This window comes from Varroa destructor, unplaced genomic scaffold, assembly GCF_002443255.2.
Source record: "Varroa destructor unplaced genomic scaffold, Vdes_3.0 BEIS01000007.1, whole genome shotgun sequence".
NCBI classification, from domain to species: Eukaryota; Metazoa; Arthropoda; class Arachnida; order Mesostigmata; family Varroidae; genus Varroa; species Varroa destructor.
The window spans coordinates 13,255,167-13,280,373 of NW_019211460.1; the positions used below are offsets into that span (position 1 = coordinate 13,255,167).

Here is a 25,207-nt window from a genome sequence, read left to right on the forward strand (position 1 = left end):
CAGGAATATTGTCAAAGAACAACCACTCGCTCTGCCAGAACAGTGTTAAAATTCTTTATCAAGAAAACGTCCAGAATCTATGCAAAAACAGTCAAAGGCTATTGTCCTGGCAGGAAGGCCGCCCTTGGAAATTCGTCCGTGAACTCGCGTTCGAGGACTATTACAACCGCATGACTCCAGGCTTGTTTCCAATTCCTCCAGGGTCAATGGGTTCACACAACGGCAGCGCGACCAATCATCGAGACCAAATAGTAACAATGTTTTCGCGTTCCCACCTCTGGCGTAGGTAGCGCACCCAATAATGACAACCGGGCACAGTTAATGGGCGACTAAGAAGAGCAAGGTTCCAGTTAGCGGTAATTCCGCCGCAGCATGTTACTTTTACCTTTGGCGCTGTACCAGCCAACGCGCAGACCTTTCGGTCCACAACTCCGACGAAGTAAGCGGCGGACATTTTGGTGAAAAGTAAGCGAATCGCCTCGTTGCGAAGAATTAAGGTCCGCGTACTTTAGCCGCTGTGAATAAGCCTGAATAGATGCATCTCAGCAGAACTCTGTAGTAAATAAACGGAAATAGATCCCCTCAGTCGAGCTACGGTGAACCTCACGGTCACGTGTATTCTGGTAAGCCTTCGCTGAGGCCTAGTGGTGGAGCTCCTAACCATATGAATGTAAATAAACTTGTGCAGTTAAATTACGGCGGATCTTTTGGTCAGGCAAGCTATGGAGGGGGCTTAAATGCATTCTGGTGGAACCTTGTAGTAAAATTACGGCAAGGAGCCGAAGCTGAAATTAACTAGACCCGTCTAGCAAAATCGCGATGACGTTTCTTATCAGAGATACATTGGAAGACCTCTGCAACGGTGATGCGCCTAATAACATTGAGCCTGCGAAACCTCCGCTACAGGGTTTCTGATCAAATGCAAACTGGAAAACACCTCTAGCAAGACTATGGCTGGGCTTTTGATCAAATGTACCCTAGAAAACTACCACAACAGACTCACAAGGGGGTTTCTGGTCAGATGCAAGCTGAAGGATCTCCAAGCATGATTACGGTAGAGCTTATGCTTAAATATGAACTGAAGTTCCTCTACAACACAATTACAATGGAGTTTTTGGTCAGGTACAAGCTGGAGGATCTGCACAGGACGATAACAGTGGGTCATCTGATCGGACGCAAGCTGGAGTGAGGTTCATGTACAAGCTGAAAATACTTTGCAGCACAGTTACGGTAGCGCCAGTTATAAAATGCATCTTAAAGCACTTCTAGAGTACAACTTATGGCTGAGCAAGTGCCTCCAACGTATTTTCTTTGTAATTGTCTTTGAGCTAATTGCATACGGGGACAATTTAAGTGTTCATTTATCAATACTGAACTGTAAATCCAACAATTTTCCACAATTGAAAAAGTAAGGCCCCTTTTTTGTTTTTCAAAAGGAGAAGCTGGGCAAATTGGATGATGCGCAAGGGCATTGCGAAGGTGTTCGTATATCAAATAATAATCGTAAACAAATGACTGTATCGATATGTTTATAATACTGCATCTTCAGAAATAGAGGGTTATTACGATAAACACAGAAATGGTAAGTTTCTCTGTTCCTTGTATGCATCATCAGGAAGAAAGGATAATTTAATAGTTATAGAGAGAATTTTAATGATGCCAAGTAGTAAACAGAACATACACCATTATAGGAAATAAATAATAAATGTACACCAATTAATAAGTTAAAAAGGATAATTAAGATCAATATCAAAGTACAAGAGTTTATACAATATAGGCATCCTCTATATTATATCTTATTATTTAATCAATCGTTTTTATTTATATACGTTATAAAGTTAAGTTTGCTAATGCTGTGTGACTAACAAACAATGCCTTCGATATTTCAGGTCGAGATCCTTTGATTTTTCACACACAGAAAAATCACTTGCACTGCCGATCCAGTCTTTACTACGTCTGTAAAATTAATGAACATGCCTAAAATGTTGTTACGGAATAGAAAAAAAACGGTCTAATGTCGCTGCCTTTAACAGACGATCATCATCAGACTATAACGATTTTCTACCTAACCGGCTCTTCTCAACTGGGACATTGATTAAAAGCAATACTAACAGGTCAAGAGGGAAACAAGGACTCTGTCATGTATCTTAACTGGAAATTGTGCATTTTTTTCTCCAACAGAACTTTTATGGACCTTCGCTTAGAAGCACGGGTACATTTTCTCTCCAAAGAGAAACAGCAGCCCTGAGGCAAGTTGGCCGTATCGACACATTATTAAACGCACTGCATTATATATTAAACGCACATTAGACGTCAATGCAATCAATGCAGAGATGTCTGTACCTGAGTCAGGTCCTGGAACTGATTCTAGCTTAGATCGTAACCATTGAAAGTGGTTTTGTCTTGGCTCATAATCTTGACACAGTTACTCAAGCAAGGCAGAAAAAAGCTTATCATTCAACTATGGATCGTTACTTATGCACCCCTAAACACAACATCCGCCGGAAAAAAATAAAGATGCCTATAGAAGATATTACGACCACAATACGATAGTTATTCAACCAAACACTGCTGCTCCACATACGAAACAAACCGCGTGCTTCCCTACACCCCGCGATTTTTGAATTTGCTGTAGTTCGATTTAGCGATACGTTTAATATGTGCTGACAGTGAATGCAGTAGTGACAAAGAAACGCGTCACTGTAAAGTGTTTTATTTCCATAGCAACGAATCTATATGTCGCCATCTTATCGCCAATTAGACGATCAATTTTCAGAAATTAGATTTTTCTATGCGTTAACTTAATCAGTTAGGTTGCACCACGCTATGCCATCTAAATGTTACTATGGGTGTTGGCCCATAGCAACATTTCGATTTCCCATCATATCGACATTCCTCATTTCCTATTATATACTAGAAATCGTTAAATTAATTACTCACTGTAGTATACTTGAAGCTGTTACTTGCTACCAGCTGTCTTCATTTCGGGTCAGATAATAACTAATGACGATTCTTCACCAGACAGAAGATTTAGCGCTGCTCTTGTTTCGGTTGAACATCCCAGCGAATATAACGATTCTTTTCCTATAGATTTCTATTCACATTTCTCTATTTTACATTGATTTAGAGACGCCACTTCTCGTCGGCTGTGACAAGTTCGTGTCACCGAGATCGCGTTCCGCCCGGGGGCCACGCTAAATGCTAAGAACTAGCGAGGCCGCCGTTTTTTCCTATACTCATCGATCATTTTCCAGCCTCCTAGTTTTTTAATAAGATTCAATACTGTGACATTTTAACTATCTATCTAAAGAGACAGTCTGTCGATCCGGCTACGTTAAGAGATGAGTAAATATTATTATGAGGTGACGCTTTCTTCGGGAAGTGGAAGGGGGCTTGCTCGCCACGTTCAAAACAAAGGTACTTACATATATGACCTTCCTACGTTCGTGTGCGGGGTCGTAAATCGATACTGAGATATAGTCATAGCGACCTAAAGGTCGAATATAAGTTTCTTCGTTTCGTAAATTAGCGCTATGCTTTTCAGGTTCAAATAGGGAAAAAAAAAGACAAAACAAAACAGGATTGCAAGCAAGCACGCATTGTTTGACTTGCTATAATGTATAATCTTAATAATTAGTTCATCCTAATATATGAATATAATCCCTATGGCAGCTTCAGTCGATAGTGATTTGTCACAGAAAAACAGTAACGACGTAATGTTGTGTACAGTTAAATTAGCCAAGTTACTACAATCAAGGATCTACCTCTTCAAGCACTACGATGGACGAGATCATTATAATTCCATTAGATAGAGTCAATTTGTTGCTGTTATTAAAATTCGTCTCGATCCTAACACAGCATTCTACGGCTTGCATATGCTATGCGGTTTGTTAGATAGAGAAATATTGCCCTCCTTCCTATAGCAACGGCCTTATTTGTAATTCAAATAGGAATGTTTTTTTCTATTCGGCTATCGGCGTGTGTGTCCTCGTACGCTGCACCCCCTTCTGCGATCGCCATTTCGCGCATGAATCCGATCTCCTGATCCTTACCGTCACCCCATAGAGTCAATTCGAGGGTTCGTTTTTAACGACGAAAAAAGAAGGTATCCATCAGATGGGGTAGATACGACAGCATGAACTGTACTCTGCTCAAGGCAGTAACCTTCTATGCTATTTTCTTTATCAATTTCAAACACAATAAATAAGATAACGAAGTGAAAACTAAGTCGATATATTGGAGAAACAGCTCTGTCCGATGTATGGCCTTCAACCGAAGCCATCTACAGGTCCGAAAGGAGAAAATGCGTTTTCTATTAAATTAAGTAATCATACCAAGTACTATAGCTGCAGGAATATTTTAGTATGAAAATATTATCGGTTCAATCTTCCTGTATAGTATTGAGCCGATGCGGCTTTAGTTAAAGGGTTTGCTAGAAATTTTTTCAGCCATTGCAAATGAGCATTTCCTTTAAGAATCGTTTGTTTACGACCATCGAACTAGCAGAATTTCGAATAGGTGTTTTCCATTTCACGCACATCGGTGGAGTGAGGCCTGCTGCAGTCGACGGAGGAAACCAGGCGAACACCACGTGAATAGGAAAGCCCCTCTGGCCGTCGCTCTGTTTGTTTACACTGATAAATACACGCTCAGGCAAAAGGTTAGTACTTGAATTAGTTTAGACTATTATACGGAGGCGCTGTGAAGGTTCGGAATCGAACAATAACCCTTTCAGTTCTTCCACTGTATTATAGAATTTAAAGTACAAAGAAGACTGAACTGAAATGATTGCATCGATTTTCTAAAAGGAAAGTTGAAAGAAAAAGCAGAAGTCAAAAGAAAGATGTAAATTCAATAAGTACAACCAAAATTGGAGAACGACCTCCAGTGCTTCCCATTACTGAGCCAAGTGGGATCTTTTTTTGCCAGAGTCACACATCATTTATTAAAAAGAAAAAAAGAGAAAAAAGCATCTGAATTTCGTGTAAATTCAGATGCTTTTTTTTGAGTTTTTTTGGAGCGAGCTGTATAACCGTTGAACCACACATGGCTGTCTACATTGTTATGTTTTGTTGGATACCTAGACATCGTTTAAGATAACGTAGCACTACTGCTTACATAATAGCTCTTTGCTTTCATAGTGGGCCACGCTTTTATGCAGCACTGAATAGAGAATTACTGGCGAGGCAATTTTCTACAGCGTTCATTGGACGTCTCTGTCAATTTGATAATATTACAATTTCGACCGCAATGCTGTCACCAAAAGCTTGCTCTAGTTTCTCTCAGGACGATAGCAAGTTCCAGGCATGTATTCCTGAGGCGCTTACGTATTCAGCCTTTGCTTATGTAGTCTTTGTGGCGCGCTTTGCTGCATGGTCCTGTGACCGCGGCATGATCCTGTGACACTGACAGGGCCCGCGACCGTTTCCACTGCTTGAATAAAGACAGTACAGCAAACAGACGGAGAAGAATAGGTAAAGAATTTGCGATGCAGCTTACATCGAGAATTTTGCAAAGTGATGGGGACGTTAGGCAGACGCAGGCCAAGGTAAGTCGACGACGCGTGACAGGACAAAATCTGGAGACCCGCGGAGCCGTTCGTAGGAAAGAGTTCGTGCAAAATAATGCACAAATTCGATTGTCGTATACTGCCACTAGGAAATTGATTGTTTCGGCAGATTCGTCAGGCCGCTTATATTGCACGTATGTACTGGTTAAATATAGGGTGGCCTTAGAGCGAGTAACGAAAACAACTGCGATGACCAAACTGTAGCCAAGTTCTGTTTGCACGTAGTAGCATAATTTTACAGTAAAAGTTTCTACATCGGACGGATAACATAGTCGGGCTCACGTAGTCCCTCACTCCTGTACATATAATTGATCCAAATACGTTTACTCACCAACATCGACTTCATGTTAACTGCTGAATGAAGCTGATGCTGCTTAATGATTTTCTACGTGCACTTACCCTTTCACACTGATTTGCGTTTATCATTCGTGGAAGGCAACTACGTTCATGCCGGCTCCGATAGGTACTCATAGAGCCTAGATGGCTTTCGTTTGTATGCTACAGTTTGCGCATCGAATAAACACTTCTGTAGCACAAGTGCCTCATCCTGTTTGTCATCAGCATATGCTGGATAAATCGAAGACCATATAAGCAATGTGTGCAGTGGCAGCGTGCACCTCTGTGAAGTAACGCGAACGTCATGGATCTAATTTCGTCGACTCAAGTAGTCATCGAATAGTCCGTGTTTACATTATGTTACGGTAGCCTCTCACAGGGGCAAAAAGTAGCGTTTATTTCTCCTAACATCTTGACAGCAGGCAGAGTGGCTACCATTGCTATGCCATTGTCCTAATAGCACTGGCTAAATAATACAGTGCAAGGTAACTGGTTGAAAAAAAAAAGACACAATCATAATATTTATTTAGTCATTGTTAGTAGCGCTTTTGTTTAGACAAAAGGGGCGCATATGTGTTACAATCAGGCTATAATGACTAGGAGGACATTCTTGCCTACAAGTCTGCTTGCATCAACAACGGAACATCTACTTTTCGAATTATTCTCACTTGAAAATCTATCGAAGGAAATTGAGCTAAGAATTACGTCTATTGAAGACTGACAATGAAGTTCAAACGTGCCTGCAAGGGTATTGGTCCTGTCATGGTATAACTTAGCTTATAGGTAGAATTGCCGCACAAATATAGAGATAACAACACTAATGTCTTACATGATCCCCTTTTATTCATGCTAATCACAGGTAAAAAAAAACCGTTTTACGAAGTTAATATCACGAATGTATAACAAAGGTTACCCATCAGGCGCCTATCTATTAGTCGTTTAGTGATTTAGGGCTCTTGGCAAACCAGCAAACAAATCGTGCTCTCAAAAGCAAATACTCGAAGAATGGCAGGTCTCATTTCGCTAAAATGAGCTATCGTCACCAATCGGCAAAGTACATGAGCAGGAAAGGTCAAAGGAATTGGTCGGAAGTTGTATTTTAGATAAAAGAAAACTTCAGAGATTATGCAAGAAAATCCTATAGCTGGACTTCTTAAAATAATTTTAAAACGAGCAATGCATTTTAATACATTTTTATTGTCTTAAATCCCAGAAGCTTTGTCGAAGATGCTGTCCCTAAATTAAATGCAATAGTTTATACTCGCTATAATGTTGTAATAAGAATTTTTCTTAACTTGCCTTCGTCTACGATTTAGGTTGCGACAGTATATTTATGTGTGGCACACAAAGTGGGATTGTTACATCATGCTAAATAAAGGTTGGAAAGTAAGTTCTAGAAGCAATATAGTCGTCTAACTTAATCAGATATTGTTGTCTCTTCAACTCCATTCTGCATACTACGTGAGTAAGTACGTAACGACTGCTTGCTTAAAAAGGATACTCATTTTACAGAATCACCTAGGCTCGTTTTTTTTTTTTTTTTTTTTTTTTTTTTTTTTTATAGACGTCTGAACGAATTAGATACTTTTGGGAGTTACTGTAGCCTTTGACTGTTATTGTTGCTATATCAGATAATAAGTATTTCCTACGGTATTAGGGTAAACAGCATAGACAATTTGGGATTATTGTCTTTTTTCAGGATCAATGAGTCGCTTATTGTCCTGAAGCCAGGGCCAGGTTGTTGATGGTTGCTATTGTCGCTAAAGCAAAGAATCCATCAGAGCCTAGCTGATCAACTCAGTTTAATCTTAAAGCATATTTTATGCAAGATGTCGAAAGCTCCAGGCTGCCACAACAGTACGGGAACCGTGCTGACTTTTCACAGAACTTTCTCTTTTCTACAGGCCGTGACCTTACTACAACTTCACCGTTAACAAAAAAGACAAATGGGTGTCACTAGCTCAGATCACAGCATGCACCATGTTCATGCATGCGTGTCGTTCTCGCACGTCAAGGAACACGAAGTAATCTGATTATGTCCTTTAGGGATGGTCAGTTGTCGTTTTGGAATCATTCGATTACCTTGGCGCATCCTCGAAGGTTGTTACCCTTTGGGATACAGACATTTGAGAGCCGTGTCGCCTTTTAGCACACAAACATGCTGTGTCCTGCAAGTTCAAATGGTATATATATAATTTCATTTTTAAGAGCATTGTGAAGCCTGGAGTGGTTTACGCACCCCACTGAAAAATCTAGTATCATACAGTTTCTCGTCAACAGTATCCGCCCTTTGGTGCTAGTAAATACTGACTCTTTGTTCGAATTAAATTAGATAATTTTTTTTTTGCTATCAGCACTCGATAGCATTATTACCTCGGTCTTTCCTAAATTTTCTTTTTACCCTTTGTTCTAACTGGTCATGTGAACTTGTTTCTGTGCTCATAGTGACGTCGGTACGGAATATGAAAACCGGCAAATTCCCAGGCTTAAGCAACCCAATCACTCTGTTTGAACAATTAATAGATGCGAGAAAAACCAGCCATTGTAGCTGACTAGTGTCACACTTGGTAAGTTTCATTTGAACCATTTTAGAAGTTTTAGGTTGCATTGACTTTTCGAGCACAATAAGTCGTGCTGAGTTCTCTACTCTATGGAAGATCGTGTACGTGACAGCCCTGCAAAATTGTCCTGCACCGTAACGTCAGGTTTTTCTGTATAATCCTTGGTAACCAGGACAAAATCAGAAGGTTCCTTGATTAGCTCTGTTTTCTCAACAGCATAATCCGAATGTTCGACTATGTTACTATCGTACTATTACGTTAATATACTAGTCGGAATATACTGAGCCTTACTACGCCTTCAAGCGACATCTTTGTGCCGGTATCCATATTTTTAAGAAGTGCCTGAAATATGTTATTCATGAGCCGGCTAGAATAAGATATATACGCATATAGTCGCGTTCAACCCAGCAGCAGCGGGTCACGTACTGTTTTGTAATGTTCCGGTTCAACCGTTTAAGCGGTTAGTTACCACTGCACCACCAGGGGACTCGAAGGGGTCTATTTGTATTGATGTGGTCAATGAGTCGCTTTCAAGTCGGATGCACTAAAGTGGAGAACTTCACTTCCAGTTACTACAAGGTTAGATACGTAGCATTAAGTAAATGTTAGCCCATCATATCCTATATTATATCCAAACGTATCGATATTCTGATTAATGTAGGTCTCGTCGCGCAATCAGCTTGCCAAATGTGTTGATCATGTTCTCGTAACAGAGCAGTTGAGTAAGGCACGGTTGCGGAACTGAAACGCACGGTTGTCTGGGTTCGAATCTGGGCATATACAGACTTCACTTCGTAGTGAGTACCAGCTGTGCGAAGTGGTACGCAACTGCTGAAGTACCAAACGCAAAGAAAGAAGTAAAAACTCATTTAAAAAGAAATAGAAGGCCACTTCAGAGTTTTCGTGACGACAATAAAAAAAATTATAAAACGAAGAGTACAGAGCGGTATACGTAGTAAAAGATGTTTAGCTGATTATAGTATGTGGATTCCTGAAACGCTGGTAGTTCGGCTGACTATCGAAGGCATGGTACGACGTTTTGAAAAGATTTCTAATCTAATTATTTTAGAAGAAGACAAAGATTACTGTTTCAATCGTCATTAAAACCTCTCGTGTTTTAACTCGGCGTGTACCAACTCTCAGATCTGATCTGATATGTGAAAATAAGTGATTTGTCCTTGGAAGATGTAGCTTTGGGGCAGACGAAACTGTGGCAAAAAAGTGAATACTTTTTTATCATTCGACAAAGGTCCGACAAACCGTGTAAAGAGTACTTAAAGACCTTCCTTTTGAAACCCATGTGCATTTAAAAGTTCTCAAAGTTGGATAGCTTTGAAATTGAAAATCAAGGGCAAAGGAACAGTAGCTTACATGGTCCTTTCCTATATAATCCTACATTTTCGTATACGAAACTAGATGTTGTCGATGCTGGTTGCACCGAGAAGTTGAAGAAGCCAAGTGGCCTTAACATGTAACTTAGCTTTGTACATAACCAGGTGTCATAGGTGATCGCCTAGAAAATAATTTCAGTGACGGTATAGCGCATCACTCGTACAACCCAGTCTTGCTGACGTATGCCATTACATCACGGATAAGTATGATTATACATTAAAATCTGCCGCGAATAATTACTTATGCCAGAATCTTTGGATTGCTGTGACAGATTTCAGTCCAGTGAAGTTGACTTTGTGCCTTTCCGTTCTCCCCGAATAAAAAACACCTCGAGAATATGCAAATACTTGAAACTTGACGTGAACCTTTAATCTGCCTAACTTGCTATCGATAATTATAACACATAGGCTTGTCAAGCCATAATCAGGGCCTTTTTTTTTTTTCTTTTACAAATAAAAGCGCTTCCCTTGTACCATTGTTAAACATTTGATCTCTTTGAGCGAAATCATTAGCGGTCCACTTATCATCACTAGCTCTACGGGCCAACGATATGTATTTTTTCAAATATGAATCAACTGCAGAGTCATAATAGAAGAGCTTTTAACAAATATACTGGTGTACCATTTATCTTCAACAATAGTGATAAGCAAATCTTTTTTTCATATAGATCTACCCTTAACTTGGTGCAGGATTAAGCATAAATGCGACATTGCCTTTATTTAGATGCCAAAACGTCGTGGGAATCGACGGGATGCGTCGACCCCAATGGCGTTTGACATTATAACAACACGATATGTCTGTGCGGGATGCGAATAGGTTAACACAGGACTAAAGTACAATTTTGTCAGATAGCTGCACGCCTTTTATATAGGTTTAAATGTCCGCAAGTAATTTTCTTCGCCGAAAAACTATGCTATACCTATTTTTTTTCTTTTACTTACTTTCTTCATTATCACTTGGACAAATTTGGGTACAGTGATACAACCTGCACCAGCTAAAATGATTTCAGATGATTTTTCTATAGATTGCGGGTGACCATATGTAAATCTTTAGGGATTAGGTCTCCTTCCCACATGTTACCATCTCGGGAACGCGTTCAGTTCAGCCTTACTTAGTTTATTGAAATGATAATAAAAACTGTAGGAAAAAATCAACCTGGATAGGATCTAACCGACCAAAAATAATGAAAAAAATTAAACTAAACTTGCTCATCTAGAGTTCAGTCGTCATCAACTAGGCAATGAAGGGAAGTGTAGTCAGTAAATAACTAAGGGAGAGATCGCGCTTACAGACTACCTCGCTAAATCAAGTATGTAAAGTCTGTTGTGGCTTATTCTTATGTGGCCAAATGCGCAGGAACTTTGAAGAATTGAAGAAGAAAGATTGCAGACGCCTCGAAGTTCTGAGAATCAGCTCTCGTTATTTGGGATACAGATAGTAACGCAATGCCGTTTACTTTGCTTATGTATCCAAGCGCATACGGAACGCGAATGCTGATCAAATTCTTCAATTTCTCCAAAAGATCAAACTAAAATAAAAAAGTTGTTAATGCGGCGGAAGGTAAACGCCTTCTTCTGATTGTGGCCGTATATAATTATTTGTACTTACATTCTACAGAACAGAACGTTTAGACAGCCGATATATTTATTGTGAAAATCATGGCACTTGCTTAACATAGCTATAATATAATAGCTAATCTTAGTGAATCCGATCTCCGCCTAGATGGCAAAGTACACCATTCCTACGATCAATTCACGTAAAACAGACGTTTCCTACAAAAATCAGTCATTCTTACTGCACACAATATATCCAGCCCATAATAAATATATGGCGATACTGACCTCTCGTCCTCAACGGATTCCGGATAATGCAACTAAGATAAATCATCCGTCACTGTGCATTTTTACCGGATTCTATACAGTAGACTAACGTATCTAAGCAAAAAAAAAAATGATGCCTTGAGGCGTCGGCAAGAGCACAATAGCGTTCGATTTTGCATAGTGCAGAGGATGGATACCATTTTTGGCCTTGTCCTACACCACAGGAGTCGACGGAGCGTGCGAAGCCTTTAGGACTTCTTTGTTGCTGTTTGGATAAGGCGCGGGCCGCACGTCGCAATGCTCCGGTTTCTGAGCCAAGCATTAAGACGCAGGATCGATCATCTAGAATAGCGGCGACAGAATGGTAATACAAGAGCAACAGGAGATTTCTCAGGTAACTGTGTACGACTAAGGTTGGAATACACGGTAGCCTGGCCCGTTCAAAATGCAACCTTAATTATGGCGAACACATGGAATAAATCCTCTTAAAAGTACTTGTCTAACGTTGTCAATAAGGAAAAATCGGAACCAAAACGATAGGTTCTGCCTATTTTCTACTTGCAAACTAAAATCCTCAATTTAATATTGGAACATCAAACAGATGTTCCTGTGCAGTCTAGAACCATCCTTGAAGATATGCCTCAGATGCTTGAAAATAGCCGCATTTTTTGTTTTTTTTTATTTTATTTTTTTTTTATCTTATTTTATTAGAATCATAAAATTGGTTTATCTTTACGTCGCCTATGTGCAGACATGATTATTTTTCTTCTACCCAAACCAATCCGTTTTTGCCCAGCCTTTCGTAAGCCTGATCTTTTCATAAGAATTAAATGTAGGTCGAAGGCCAAAATTTTAGGCGATTTTCTCTGACCAGCTTTAAGTATCATCTTTGAAACGTCGGTGTCGGTGAACCTCGTTAAGGTTTTTTTTGTTAACAAATAACTCTCATGCAGGATCGCGCTGCCTACGGTTTGCTATTCACAGCGAATTCTGAAGCGAAATCCTAATGGATGAGAGCAGCAAATTTAGGACCTATACAATTATTACTATACTAAAGGTACAATACGGGCTTTGAAATGTTACCTTTTATTCGTAAAGTGTAAATCAACAATCAAATTAGGACAGAAACAGTTTCAAAAATATCTATTTTTTGACATGATCATCTATCTTCGTATTAGAAAATTAGACTACGCTATTGCTCGTAAGAAATGTTTCCGGTGTTCTACTTACGCTTCCAACACGAATCCATGTGTATCCGCCACCGGAATTCTAGCCTAGACCACTACCTATTTCTAATTTGACTTAGGAGATTTTTGCCGCCTTGGACCTTGACAGCCCTGTGTGGTAAGCTGCATATATGAGTTGCATTGCAAAACTCGGGTAGCCGTTCATTTCACGCACAAAGGCGCGCTGTTCGGAAAAGCCCCTAAAACATGATCTACCATACTTGAGATACGTCTGATCTCATGGCGAAATAGTACGAGAATTATTAATTAGGTAAAACTTGGAAAAATATCGGATAGACAGACACGAATGGTTTAAGTAAATAGCGGCTAACAACATACTCTCATAGTAATGAAATGCACAATTTCTCAGTCTCTTATCGAAAGAAAACGATCCGGAACTTGACTTCTTTTATCAGTATCAGTATTAGATTAGAACGAGTTTCAACGATCCAACGACGATTCAAACGAGTTTAGACATGATTATACAGAATATCTGTATATTACAAATGGTACGGTTAAAAATTATAATCGAAAATAGGTCAGAAGAGAAGCAAACATGAGCAAGTGTAGGATTTTCGAGAAACACCGGATCAAGCTGAACAAAAAATCAGTTTTTTTATCTACTGAATTTCATTGGTGCTTTGACAATCTGACATGCACATCGTAAAAGTTCGTCAAAAGCCTAAAAATACCCTATATTTCCGGCAAAAAAAAGCTTTGCTATCTTTTTGCTTATCTAATCGGTACTAGTTATCATTTTCTATCTACTGATTAGCCAATTATTTGTTAAAATTACTGGTTTCTACTTTTTCAAGGAGTACAGTTTCAGCGTTAGCAAGAATCGTTATGTAAGGAAATGCGACCGGGCTTAGTATGCCTCAATGACCCATCAGGGTATGGACAACTACAAAAAAGAAATTTCCAGTAGATCCAAAGCCTGTCGTACTGTGTGGTGGTAAAGACTATCTGTGTTATGTGCCAAATATATAAAATAAACCATACTTTGCGTTTTGACGTTGAAGCATACTGCCGTTGCACCATTTCACGGACAGAAGCTGGGCAGACCTGCTATGTTCCATCGGGCTACACAATTTTTTGCACACTCTACGTTCACTAGTGGACGCCACTAAAGCCGTACTACCGTTTTTCTGTTAATCTCATGATTCTCGTGTTAGTCCTTCTAGCGCGAGGTGACGTATTTTTCATTACTTCGTTGTTGTTACTTGTGACTCCTGTGGGACATCACTTCTTTATTATTATCTGAATTTACCTGCCCGGATATATTGTACGTTCATTAGAGTTGTTACTTTGGTTCGATTCTCTCTGCAGTCCGTCCTCTGCAGTGATTTGTCCCTTGTAGCAGGTGATCCGTGTTGTTCTGTCATATGCGTGAAATAAGCTCGATTACGAAACTTTCTAATAATTGCAAGATCCTTCTAGTAATTGTCTCCGTGTAGGATAGCAGCTTCCAGTCTCGCTGACTAATAATCAGAAGGTGCTAGCTACATGCCCACGTTCACTGGGATCCGAAATTTACCGTGGCAAATTTTTTTTTTACCTTTCAGGGTCTGTTTCTGCTTTCTCATATAGTCATAAATAGGCCTGAAGCCTCACTACTTCTCCCAAACCAGTTGACTAAAAGTGGTTACATAAATCGCGAAGTAAACGATCTTCTGTACACAAATATCACGGAAAAAATTGCGTTGAAGCGGAGATGTGATCAAATGTTTATGGCTGGGCAAATGTCATTACGGAAATGTTATCGATTATAGCCATCAAGGGCATTTAAATCTATTGAATATTTTATATGAAAAAGTTGGTAAGCCGTAGTTCACCACTACTGTTTATCCTGAATTCAGATGGTCCGTAATAAAAACGAGTAAAAGCGCGGAGTAAAAACGCGATGATCTACGAACATTTATGATCAAAGATGTCAGCAATATCGAAATAACGGCCAGTTGCCATCGGGTACTCTCCCGGTTTAAATCGGTGTGATTTTGTAGCAGAGTTTCTATGATCGAGACAAAAACCGTGTTGACGAATCGTCGGCAGGGGGCCAAATGGATATTCCACATGCTACAAATGTCACGTTATTAATATACAATGCCTACGAAGTATTTCCTATTGTAAATATGTCAAGCAGAACATTTCATTGGGAGCAGTTCAGCAACGACAAAACGTTTATCTACAGAGCGGGTATTGTGCATTTTCTCTCTATAGTCGAACGAATCAGAGAGAGATACAGATTACACACACCTTCTCGAGAAAGCACTAAATAAAGCTTTCGCAGACTTTCAGCTTTAGTAATTTTCAACGGCTCGTGCCCTTCATGCGCTGGAAAAAATCACCATCTGACATAGCATATTCTGCGGTGTCTTGCGTGCGCTGTCTACACGTACTTCAGAGCAACGAGACGGCACGGCGAGCTCGGGAGCCCGTCAATCATACGCCTAGAAAGCTTATTCAAAGCTCCAAAACCAGTTACTATTTAGTACTAAAGAAACTGATCTGCAATGAAAACATCGCAGTACCGATTTCCTGTCAACAGTGAGGTCAAAGTATCGAAAATTGCTCGAGAGGAAAGCCTTATCGATTACCCGTGATTCAGATCAATCTAGCTGAAGTTATATCATCGACTGAAAGAGAGACTGAAAGTTAAATTCTTGGTGGCGAGTTCGTTCATTATGAGAATTATTAACATTCAGACTATGGATAGTCCCGCTGAGGTGTTGATAACGTTAATACTTGTTTTTTCAAAAACATCTGGCAAACTACGTCTCTATGACGACAAATTTTACATACACAAACGGATAGGCTATGATTCTACCCTTCGTGAATTTGTTCGAAGCTGGCTGTTCTAATAAATCCGAATCTCCATCAATACAACCTCAGTGCCACAAACAAATATCATACAGCCATCACATTGATATCTTTTTCGAGCACGAATTTGCAGGTCTAACTGGCCTAGTGGATCTAGTTCCCGTTGGTGGACTGCGTATACACTGCGAGGCAAATAGTCTGGCAAACTAATGCTTGGATATGTAATACTTTTTCTGAAAACTATTGCCAAAAAAAACAAATTTCTCTGAAAAACTTGTCCTTTGAAAAGGCAAAAAGGAGTAATGATGATATCCGTGGTAAATTTCCCAAAAAAAAAACTTGTCAGCAGAGAGTGAGGTACAGGACCAAGTTATTTAGATGCGCTCTGTGTACCTGACCCCGGCGACCGTCAAGTCACATCGAACAGGGCGCATGCTTAGAGTTAAGAATATCATTATAAAATGCATTCAGGTTAGGCAAAAGAACCAACACAACCAATAGCTTTAATTCTACAGGTACATGTCTATCTTTTAAAATGTCACTTAAGGGCGTTCTTTTTTGAATAGTGAACAAAGCCATTGGCATGATTCTTCTCTTTTGGTCACGTTACATGATTGTATATCTCGGTAGCCTGCAAAGTTTAGCTTGGCGCAGGGTTGCTCCTCTCACTCTGATAATTGCATTCGACACCCGTCCGATCAGACGCTGAAAAAATGATTGATTAATTGAAAACATCCGTTGGCAGCATACATGTACCTCATGTGGCTGGACACATTCCCTCTTAATTTCTACCGAATTCTGGGAGACAATACGATGATGCTTGATGTGGCGGCGTGGCTTTTTCCGTTTGCTACAATGCCCAGATCACTGAACGAAGGTATTTTCAAAATCGTTGGTTTACCTGATGTCTGTTGTAAACTGAAAAATTGTGTTCCTCGGGGCGTGTCCTTTGACGTATGCCTGTTGTCAATCTTCGACTTACACTCGATGTTCCTATTTTTGCTTTTCTCGATCACAGACACGATTGGGAATTGACCCCGCTTCTCCCGTGGGCTCGAGCCTGCAACGAACCTAGTCATCATACGAGTCGGATTTATTACTAAATCGGAATTAGTAAATTATAGGAGAAACGGAGTAGGCTCACTGGGACTGAAAACAGCCTTTACATAGACATCTAGCTCGTACATTTTTTATAGAGTATATGTTACTAACAATAGAAGTCACCGTGTCTTGCGTATGTTATTTTAGCTATAAAAAATTGAACTTAAAAAGCACTCATTCGCGTAGGTCTTTACTGTACGCGCATATCGTTTAGATATAATTATCCTTGGGCAACAAATAGGAACGAAACGAATTAATTTCATACCAGTTGTATACATGTCGCATACGACGGACGTGGTCTTCATTTTCCGGGAAGTTATTCGGGTGTGGTAAATGGCCTGCATAACTTGTATGCGATGTAGAGCATCTAAACGACTCGAGATATTGGTCATGAAGTCTGTCGATGGTAGCAAGATGTGCAGCAAGGTCGGAACAGGAACTGCTCACCGGCCCTGGCGACGGACTCGCGCCTGGGCCGTTTGCCCAACAGTAACGTACCAGATCTGTAACACCATGCTGCAGTGACCGTTTAGATCGTTAGAAATCTTACTCGCATCTGCGTTCTTCGCGCAACAATAATGAAGCGGATGGTCGAGAGAGAGCGAGAGAGAGTCAGCAGCGTCGATTAACTTTCGGCCAAATTCAAACGTCCAAAAGCAATGTCCGCCTCGTACTAGAAGCTCTAAAAATGTTCTTAATAAACCGGCGTCCTCCGAGATAAAGTTACACTATTGAACCTGTACACTTAGGTAGTGAAAGGTTAAAGCGACAAGCAGCGGGTGGTGATTTCGGTTTAAAATTGTGGTTTAGCCCGAGTAAAGTACAAGATCTATATAAAGGCAGCCCTTGAAATCTATTTCGAGCAATATAATAGTTTTTACTTGTACATATAGGTATTCTCATATAGGATAGCTAAATATGAGGCCAGAAAATATGTGGTCTTCATACATTATCAGTAAACGTACCTGAAGATTCCACCTCTGCCTCGAGTCATTGTCAAGAAAGTGATGACAATTGAAATCGCCTGCCATTGAATCATCATCTTCAATCTGGCGAAGTATATTGTTTGAAATTGACGTATTCGAATTCGTTCGGTAGCAGTAATAGGTTGGCCGAAAAGACAGCAGAGTTTCGGGTGCACCTGGCGCAGCGTCCAGATTGCTGTCGGACTGAACAGGGCTGCAAGCGGCATCCTTGCCGTGTGACAGAGCATCCGCGTGTTCGATAAGGTTTGGGTTTGCTACTGTAATCTCTGTGGAGCTTTCTTCCAGTCGAGGAGAACCTGTTCCACTTGCTGAATGCTTCACCAATAAGCCTGGCGATTGACCGCCTCGTCCATGGATGGCAGCTTGGTTAGGGGCGTCAATGCCCTCCCCCTGACAGCTTGCCGCATCTCCGCACTCCATTACATCAGACTCAAAGCAGCATTGCCCATGATCATATGCTCCTGCTCGTCGACATAGCCTTTGGCATTCTACCGACATGAAGAAATAAATCGCATGGAGCTTTCTGACGTCCTCGCCAAAAATTCGATTAAGACGTAAGTACACATAGGAGATGAATTGTATACAGTCTATGAAAGATAATTGCCCAAGACATTCTTGATAGGAAAGTCGGACATCTTTGAAAAATGCCTGAAGATAACCTATTATAATTGCACTGTCTCTTACGATTTAATTCGAATACTGTGATGGCCTACCTTTTGTATTTCCTTTTAATGGCGGTCTATGGCGTGGGCAGTTGAAGGCTGTCTTGTGCGCCAAGGACAACTCCCTGTTTTCTCGGTCCCCTCGGGGGCTACTGAACCCCAACGCAGTAGACCTATCCAGGTTGTCAAGCGGGGTCTGTTGCAAGAGTTCCCGTACACCTTGGTCGACCGTTACGCTAGGGAACACCTAAAACGCAGAAATACACAATATCAAAATGATCGAAGACCATTCTCTTGAGCTGATAAAGCTAGCGATTTTTACTGCTTTGGCAAACCAGAGCATTTAAAAATGGCGAGCTGAAGCGTACGTGCAGATTGTTCCGAAAGAGCAAACCATTTGTGGAACACGTTCTCACAAAATTTTTATTAGCTTAACATCATAATAAAGTTATTGTTTTAGATGAATATTCACGACAAACTTGCTGCTTAACTTCGCTGATCTATAGACGAAGGCTCCTTCTACACCGTTCATGGTAATCGGTAACACGTATTGACTTTCTACCACTATTAATAATTGTTACCTGAGGAAAACGCACACTACGCCGATGGGTACAGCTCATTCTTCTGGAAACAGTAGCCCTGGCAAAAAAAAAAACTGTTTTCCAGCTACGCGACTGATGGAGACTTCGGAGCGAAGCTATCGAAGAACAAAAGGCTTCGTTTCTTGCACCGACTATTCAGATATAAGTGGACACCGGCTCAGTTGGGATCGTATCTCAAGCAAACCGTTCTTCTGGTCGCTTGCCCAATCATGGTAATGTGTAGAACACCATGTACTGTGACAGGCAAAAAAGAACCTAAACTCCTGGAAAGGATGAAAAATTATAAATTCTAGGAACGACGAAGACATTAAGCTAAGGTAATTGATTCTATTTGCTCACAAAGCTAGAGTCCTTAAGACGTGTGAGACATTTGGCACAGGTAGTGCACTGAAAAATTGTTAGGATAATTACTGTAGTGCCTTAAAAAATCGCTTTTGGGCTTCTATTGAGGTTTAGGTCTCACATAAAGTAACCAAATAACTGAAGCTTATTTTCATGTTTCAATTGGATTTTTAGCTAAGAATTTGTGTAAATATGATCAAGTTATGTGTGTAAAAAAAAGAAGGCAGTTCTGCAAGAATATGTATTTGACAACAGGTATTTTATGCAGTTCTTTTCAGTGGAGATATATTTCAAATTTTCAGTGTTGTTACTAGCACCCTAATATCTAGCCCTGTCGGCTCCCTATTTCTTTCCCGACCTTTTTTTGGCCGTGTCAATCGGCCACGCAGTGTGTGCTATTGGGGAGTTTCGTCAACGAGACCCATCTTAGTCCACCTCGGAACCGTTACCTACCTTTATGGTCTCATGTTTCCGGTGAGTGCGTTACTCCGCTTCCGTTACCTTCTGGGTTGACCCTTGTTAGGGGGCCAGCAGCCCAGCGAACCGCTTAAAGCTTACTTCACCTGTATAAATCCTGTGACCCGTTGCGCGTAATCCATGCCTGTCTACCATGCCGCATCTGTAACATTTCTCAACATACAAGGAGAACTTTTCATCTGGACTTGGTGAACAGTGCCTGGTTGTAGACACCCGAGTCTACTAAACTTGAAACGTCTACGATAGAGAAGTCCTTTTAGGAACTAGCTGACATAACGGCATAGTTTCGAAAAAAGCATAGTTTGTTTTCGACTCGACGGTTCCCCCATACGACGACTAAGGGGTTCCGCACAGCCCAAGGCAGAATAGATATAGTTGCATCACCGTACATTTCTGAACACTAAAAGTTGTCGCGAAGTGCGACTGTGGGCGCATATAGAAAGAAACTATGTAATACATAATTCTATGTTTGATAACAATACGTTAAGATTAGTCAACGCCACCACTTAATTCGATAGCAATCACATTATGATAGCCATTATCACACATACCTAAGTAACTTGAAAAAATACATATACAAAAATGTGCCCGACATACACAAAAATTTAAGGACGCTAAGAAGCCACAAATGTCAACAATTTTTGGCTTTATTTTTCCCAAATCCAAAAAGTACTGCTGTTAAAAGGAAATAATTATACATTTATGTAATTCTGTAACTACTCCTCAGTCGTCTAAATAGGTTTTGTGATCTGGTACACAGGTTGTTAAAACATTTTCTAATTATGTAAAGGACTAGAAGAAGACTGACGTTTTTGTAAGCAACGTATAAAAAAAGAAAACGCACATTTCCAAATATACCAATAGAGAACCTGGTACAACTATTCTCTTTGAAATACGGCAAGCTTATAGAAATAATTTAAGAAACGAAGTGATACATTTGATAGCAATTAAAACGCGTATTAAGCTAAGATTTGGCTATCCGATAAAACTTCACATTATTTTTTAAATGCATTTTTTATCCTTTTTTTTTTTTAGTATATGAATATAGGACATTTAAAAAAAATGAACGTCAGACTCAAAACTAGTAGTTTTTTATTAATCTTCCTCTGGATAATTATAAAGTTACATCATCCTGTTGAGTGATAACGGCACATTCAAATTTTCCCGCTAACTAGCATAAATTGCCTGTACTTAAGCAACTTGTTCATGCAGAGTTTCTTGGGTTGAAATACGCATCTAAAAAATATAACATAGCATCATCACTTGTGTGTTTGCCATTATTTCTCACAGGACACAAACGTGTTAAGCCACTACACTGTTAAATCATTCGATAAAATGATGCCTACCACCCACGTTGAGGCCGGCTATTAGCCAGGACTATTGCGTTGAAACGATCTTTATTCAGCAGTCTTATCCATCTGGGTGAAGGAGAACATTGCTTGCATCTTTGCAACGAAATGTGTTTTTACATCGATTTTTGCATCCTCTGTTGCCCTGCCGTCTCTTTGTACAATAAGTTTTTACCACCATGTCTCCAGGCTACGAATACTCTGATAAGGCGCCCTCATACGGCAATAGCAAGATCAGAAGAGAGAGCAGGTTCTACACAAAAGTGGGGCCGTCGTGTTCTGTTGTGGGCGTCCAATAGACCGATGGTTGTGTGAACACGCTACTGGGGAATAGACTAGAGGTAGCAGCTGTATCGGTGGCCTCAGACCGGCGCCGTTCTGTAGCACACGTAACTTGAGCAAAAAATAGCGGGCTTTGAACGCCCGCGTAGAATGAGCGATAGCTTTAACAGGCCAATATACCTGTTCGACCCCTTTGCTTTTTCCCAATTCTCTTCGAGCTGCTCTTACTCGATTTTCTACCGCGCCAGCTGAAATGGGACAGTGTCGTATAAAAACTGAGAAATATCGCCCTTAGAAAGGGCCAACCGAGCCTATTATACGGCTTGTTATGGACCGTACAAGGTTGTTATAGGTTGGGTTGGCAGGCTTTTGAAATGTATCATGCATGCAGACACACGGGATATACAAAAATAGTTTCCTATGGATGTTTAACCCAATTTGTTATATGTAAGTACAGCGTGGTCAAATGAGATACGAATAACACGTAGACGTGAAGCGTGGAGTTTCCACGTAAATCATCCCTAATACTTGATAATTTATGCAATCTAATCAATATCCGCTGTGAAGGCGTCCTTGATGGACATAACCGTCATTGTATCTCTTCGATCTATACATGATGTAATACTATGAACCTGAAACGCCCTTTAGGGCAGTTAATAAGGATTAATAATATTATGTCAATGTTAGCTATAATTAGTGATTATAAAAATTACTAGTGATAACAAAGTTTCTAGTGAAATAATAATTAGTTGTTCCGATTCTTTTTCCGAATTAGAAATAATTGGTATCAGAAAGTTTTTCTGTCTATTATTTTTAGAAATCCATTATATTCATGGAGAGCAGACGGCCCGAAACAGAAGTGGACAAGTAACCAGAGAAGCACATCAATTAACTTTGTTTGATACCAACTTATTAAAGTCTTCTTTCCTAGATACCTGGATCATGTGTTGGTGAACCTTCATTGATTCAATGGCACGTGACTTCAACCAGGCGACCACTTTGCGATGTCGACTTTTATTTATGACATTAAAGCGCTCCTAAACCACGCGGTCACAACCGCGTGATTTATAAATATATATTATATAATATATACATAAATGTATAATAAAAATAATAAAATAAGTATTGATAATCGCTTTTCTTCACTAACTTGTTGGCTTTATGCTTAACTCATTGTACAGGCGGGAATGATATTTTTGTAAGTTCCGCTACGTGTCGTGTGCTACGTAATAGCTACATTTCTGCTTCAATACCTGACAGTCTTTTTATCTCTCAAATGATGCCATACTTCAAGAGCGCTGAAACCAATACAAGATCTATATATCGTGGCAATTGGCTAATAGTTAAAAGTTCTCTATGAAACATTCGAAATAGAACGAATCTTGAATAAGAATAATTTAGAATTATTTACGTCTGCCACTAACACAATGTACATTAAGAATGAGAATGAGATCTTCGTATACTTCCATTGTATTGTTTTCCAGGTTCTTCGATTTTCGCTTAAATCCTCCTGTATTTACAACAAAACGATTCGATAGAAAAAAATAGGGCACACGCGTAGTTTTCTGCATTATCACACGATCCGCTCTGACATATCCTTTCTTGCCTCTGTGAAGATATGAATTAAGTACAAATGTTTACGAGAACCTAACAAGGTCGTACGTGCTCATGCTATGATCCAACAGATTGTATCACAACGGGCGTCTATAAAAAAAATCGGCCCAGGCTGGAATTTCTACACCGACTGCAATAAGCTGCGAATCGCTATGCAATAGGAAAAAATATATAAACAAAACTATGAAACGGAATAAAGCGGACTCTACTAAAGAACGTACTAAGCTAGCATCGAATATGGCGCCTTCGTTGGTGACAACAAGCGCTGAACTTTGCAGTAGATGGCTATAAACACACAGAAAGGTTCAAATAGAACGGCGTATAGTGCCTGCCTACTAACGAACAACTCTTCATGAGTAAAGAATTACGATGTATAATGCTTTAGGGGTACTCCCTAGTTCAAGGAGGGGAAGCCTTTTGTACGGGGCCACTACGATGGTGGAAGCTGCAAAACAACAATTTATCAGAAGATTTGCTTTACCTGAATCCGAGCGTGCTGTTTAGTGCGTTAGGCAAGTTTGTGGGCATTTATTGCGTGTGATACTTCCTTCAATCAACAATCGAGCTATTTCTTATAAAAACGCATCTCTTTATAACACCCAATAATACCGAGTCTTTGTTATTTCCAGCTAAATCCTATACATAAATTACTAACATACAGTTGTAAGAGTTTGGCACTTTTTTTAGAAAAACACAAACATTTCACGGACTTCACCCTTTTCCGCTATAGATTCTGCCCCTATACAGATTCGACGCAGAAGTTTTCTTATTTGAAAATAGCTATTAAAAATAATTGATAACTAATGCTGTTTTAAGTAAAATGCAGATGAGTTTACTGAAGCATTGTAAAGACGCTCAGTGTTAAAATAGTTTTCATTATCGATCAGCTATCGGAACTCCAATTTGTTCTTGTAACTTGGCAAACATTAGTTACCTGTTAGGTTTGTATAAATGAAAACATAACGTGTTCATTGCATGTAGAGTACAGCGCATTATGTCGTTGAGAAGGAACTAGTTTTGTATAACTAAAAAAATCATGAAGGCTGCGAACAGGTATAGAGAAATCAGAATATATCTGCCATGGTGCTCAATGTATTAATGGTAAGCATTTAACCTAAGTTATACCACATTTTTTATTGGGGCCTTTGTTTGCCTTAGATTGAAAGCGTATAATCTGCGAATATGGTGCTTTAGGTAACATAGGTATATTGTGCGGATCTCTAGACTAGACCATGACCATTCGATAACATCTAGTCTGGTAAAATGCAACAGGTAGATCAACTTACAGGTAGATCTTTACTCTCTTAACAGCGGGACATCAATAGTTAAGTGAAAAAAGCGAGGCAGGCACCGAGCTAACTCATTGTTCTTCGCTTCTGTAACCAAAATGCCAAGTTCTATTTGCCTTTTAATATGCAGAAATACGGAACTTATGCGCCTTGTCGGAATTTTGTTTCATGCACAGATCCTCGATGCCTGTAAACAACCAGCCTTCCGCTATGAAAACTGTTTTCGCGTTACTCGGCTGTTTAGTACTGAGGAACTAATGGGATCTAAATACTACCACATATATCCTTTATGAGGCACCGTACTTGATTCACACCCTGATATAGCCTTAGCTTTACACAGTGCGCGTTGATAGACACATACGGTAAAATAGATATAATGTATGCTTGTCAATGCTGTTGAAATGTTAGCTTCACCTAAGGATATACGACATATTTGAGCTAGCAGACTGAACGATTTGGCAGCATTGCCCGAAATGACACTGTATCTCTATGAAGCTTTCAAGATGCATTTCAGTTAAAAAAAATTTATTCGTTTGTCTTAAATAGATTATCCCAATTATTATTACTAGGAAAAGCTGCGGTCAGACGTAATTGATCGAATAATAATAATGATGAAGGCTTGATCGCACTACAACTAATGCCAGCATGTTTATTGGGTGCAACTGCACGCTTTCTCGGGTAAAAAGCGTCTGATTTTATCGGAGCTTAGAGCTTAGTTTGGTATGTAAATACATTTATCCAACTACTGATACGCTAAATGCGTTAAAAATAAGACGTTT

The 25,207-nt window shown here is 39.8% G+C and overlaps 1 protein-coding gene and 1 long non-coding RNA gene across 5 annotated transcripts; one reads left to right on the top strand and one right to left on the bottom strand.

The window, feature by feature from the left end:
• Positions 1–7,958: 7,958 nt before the first annotated feature.
• On the top strand, positions 7,959–9,305 carry LOC147754340 (uncharacterized). Its single transcript, XR_015316793.1, has 3 exons — positions 7,959–8,088; positions 8,351–8,472; positions 9,128–9,305. It is a non-coding gene; the product is annotated as an uncharacterized LOC147754340 (long non-coding RNA).
• A 6,891-nt stretch (positions 9,306–16,196) lies between these two features.
• LOC111254130 (uncharacterized) lies at positions 16,197–25,067 on the bottom strand. Of its 4 annotated transcripts, none has more exons than XR_015316791.1 (9): positions 24,426–25,067; positions 21,241–21,773; positions 19,871–20,036; positions 19,055–19,338; positions 18,525–18,720; positions 17,791–18,299; positions 17,091–17,341; positions 16,626–16,784; positions 16,197–16,429 (listed from the first exon to the last, which is right to left on the bottom strand). XR_015316791.1 is itself a non-coding variant. In XM_022814680.2 (9 exons), exons 4-9 carry the CDS (start codon positions 19,091–19,093, stop codon positions 16,365–16,367), a joined length of 1,215 nt encoding a protein of 404 aa, XP_022670415.1. In that variant the 5' UTR covers positions 19,094–19,338; positions 19,871–20,036; positions 21,241–21,773; positions 24,426–25,051; the 3' UTR covers positions 16,197–16,364. The 4 variants fall into 4 exon arrangements, 3 of the variants coding, with proteins under 3 accessions (XP_022670415.1, XP_022670413.1, XP_022670414.1); XM_022814680.2 differs by having other exon boundaries at positions 16,626–16,795; positions 19,070–19,338; positions 24,426–25,051; XM_022814678.2 differs by having other exon boundaries at positions 16,626–16,795; positions 24,426–25,042.
• Between the last annotated feature and the right edge of the window lie 140 nt (positions 25,068–25,207).

Coding starts and splice junctions, on each gene's coding strand:
- LOC111254130 (XM_022814678.2), bottom strand. CDS start 19,093: ATGAGCTGTACCCATCGGCGTAGTGTGCGTTTTCCTCAG. Junction 17,342..17,790: donor GGCAGAGGTGGAATCTTCAG/GTACGTTTACTG, acceptor CGGTCACTGCAG/CATGGTGTTACAGATCTGGT. Junction 16,430..16,625: donor CAGTTTACAACAGACATCAG/GTAAACCAACGA, acceptor TCATTTTTTCAG/CGTCTGATCGGACGGGTGTC.